The sequence below is a fragment of the Aplysia californica genome, unplaced genomic scaffold (genome assembly GCF_000002075.1).
Source record: "Aplysia californica isolate F4 #8 unplaced genomic scaffold, AplCal3.0 scaffold00464, whole genome shotgun sequence".
NCBI lineage: Eukaryota > Metazoa > Mollusca > Gastropoda > Aplysiida > Aplysiidae > Aplysia > Aplysia californica.
The window spans coordinates 598,713-601,398 of record NW_004797734.1 but is presented as its reverse complement, the minus strand read 5'-3'; the positions used below and the strand labels follow the sequence as shown (position 1 = coordinate 601,398).

At 51.0% G+C, this 2,686-nt stretch overlaps 1 protein-coding gene across 1 annotated transcript in view; it reads right to left on the bottom strand.

The window, feature by feature from the left end:
* Positions 1 to 2,686, bottom strand: part of LOC101850273 (NACHT and WD repeat domain-containing protein 2) — a gene marked incomplete in the record, with an annotated part of 40,874 nt that overhangs the window by 9,475 nt on the left and 28,713 nt on the right. The window contains 2 exon segments of the mRNA XM_013086412.2: positions 376 to 689; positions 991 to 1,879. Of these exon segments, the coding sequence (XP_012941866.1) occupies positions 376 to 689; positions 991 to 1,879 (1,203 nt within the window).

The window sequence follows — 2,686 nt, the reverse complement described above, 5'->3', positions numbered from 1 at the left end:
ACTTTCCGTTTGTGGTGATCAATAAATCATTATATTTTACCTTACATACAGCCTCCCCCTCCTCCAAACCACATGCTTTCTCTCTGTCTCTCTCTCTCTGTCTCTGTCTCTCTCTCTCTCTCTCTCTCTCTCTCTCTCTCTCTCTCTTTCACGCTCACACACACACACACACACACACAACCCCCCCCCACACACACACATACGATACACAGTAGGTAGAGGGAGTTTAGAAGGGACATATTATGTAAGGAAGGATAGTTGATACAAGTTAGTTTTAATATATCTATTTTATGCATTTCAAGGTGTTTTAAATGCCTCTTTCGACACAATTTAGATGACTTAAAAGCAGCCTGTAAAGGTAGACCAGTCATTTACCTGTAGGTAGGGAAAGTTTGGCACAATAGCGCAGTGCCTGATTCCGTCATGGTCGCACTGTCGTATGAGAGACCTGATGTTGGGGTGTGTGGTGTAGTAGGGTAGCAGGTGGCCCGAGATCTCGGCGGGCAGGGAGTTCAGATCCCTCTCGATGACCGCCTCGGACACACGGAGAGCCTCCTCGACCAGGCACGACTCCGGGCTGGGCTGGAGGGCGAAGTCAGCTATGATGTGCTGCAGGGAGAGAGCCTTGAGTTTGTTGTACAGCCACTCGTAGTTGAAGAAGATGAGGCTGTTGAGTTCTTTGTGGCGGCCTGGGGAAGGAGGGAGGGGGGGATGTGTGAGTGAGAGGGAGGGAGGGAGGGAGGGATGAGGTAAGGGAGGCATAGTGGGAGGGATGAGGACAGGGCGGGATTGAGGGAGGGTCTGTGAAGATAGACCTGTAGGTCAGTTAGTCGGTCGGTTTACGCGTATATGTGCGTGTGTGTGCGTGTGTGTATGTATGTGTGCGTGAGAGAGAGAGAGAGAGAGAGAGAGAGAGAGAGAGAGAGAGTGCGTGTGTGTGTGTGTCTGTGTGTTTGTGTGTCTGTCTGTCTGTCTGGTGTTACAACTCACCTGAGAGATCAAGATGACGAGGCACCTGGTCATATTTTCTTTTATTAAATCGTCCTCCTCCTCCTCCTCCCTCTCCTCCATCTCCTCCTCCCATACCCTCGTCCTCCGCTTCCTCCTCTCCAAAAGTGTGCGGCTGTGCAGGCACCAGCCTGTCCGCCTCATAGGAAGCCACGCCCCCTGTCTTCTCTGACGTCACCACCACGGGTTTGGCACGCCCCGCCCACGTGCCGAGGAAGTAGTCTGCGATGTTGGAATGTACCTGGCACAGCGTCTCCGCGTTGCTAAGATACCGCTGCTGTACCGCGTGCAGGAAGCGGTCGTGTTGCCAGATGGCCACAGTGACTCCGTCCGCGTCCCGGTAGACCAAGAAAGCCTCCACGTCCTGTTTGAGCGCCAGCCACTTGATGTAGGGGATCCTCCTAACGGCTGGCCGGAACTCGCCGAACACCTCGTGTAGTACGTCATCATCCAGAGACAAGATGTCTTCCATCTCGCAGTCGCTGAGTCCAGTCCCGCTCGCCACCATGTACCCAAACGCCCTTGACACCAGGGTGGTGCCGTGTTTCGTCTCCAGTCTGTCCAGTAGCTTCGTGATGCCCTCCTCGCAGTCCCGGGGCAGTGACGCCAGATCTACCTCGTTGAAGGAGTTGAGATCTTTGGCGATGTTGGCCAGGAGTTCCACGTATAAGGGTAGCGGCTCTCTCTCCAGGGCGCGCCGGAACACGGCCATCTGTGCCGGGGTCACTGACCGGTCCATGGCGGCCAGGAGGGAGGTGAGAAGGCCCTCACACTCGTCCACTGTGATGGACATGACTTCTAGGAAACAGGCAGGGTCACGCAGAATGTTCTGCCGTATGTGGGTCAGTAGGTCATTGGCTGTCTTGTGGACCTGTTCACATCAACGACAACAACAATCTACTTGTTATGGGGCAAACAGACAGATCTATACCTCATGGGGCAAACAGACAGATACAGATCTACACGTTATGGGGCAAATAGACTGATACAAACCTACACAATGTGGGACAAACAGATAGAGACAGACCTACAGCAGGTGATGGGGCAAACAGACAGATAGATACAACCTACAGGTAATGGGGCAAACAGACAGATATATACAACCTACAGGTAATGGGGCAAACAAAGAGACATTTATAAATCTACACGTTATGGGACAAACAGACAGGTACAGACCTACAGGTGATGGGGCAAACAGACAGGTACAGACCTACAGGTGATGGGGCAAACAGACAGATACAGACCTACAGGTGATGGGGCAAACAGACAGATACAGACCTACAGGTGATGGGGCAAACAGACAGGTACAGACCTACAGGTGATGGGGCAAACATACAGATAGAGATCTATACGTTATGGGACAAACAGACAGACAGATACAGACCTACAGGTGATGTAACAAACAGACAGACAGGTACAGACCTACAGGTGATGGGACAAACAGACAGGTACAGACCTACACGTTATGAGGCAAACAGACAGAAATAAATCTACACGTTATGGGACAAACAGACAGACAGATACAGACCAACAAGTGATGGGAAAAACAATCGTAACATAATACATGTAGTCTGTCTACAGCTGTGAAAAACTCGCTGAAATACGAGTCTTTCTTCTTCTTCTTTTTCTTCTTCTTCTTCTTCTTCTTCTTCTTCTTCTTCTTCTTCTTCTTCTTCTT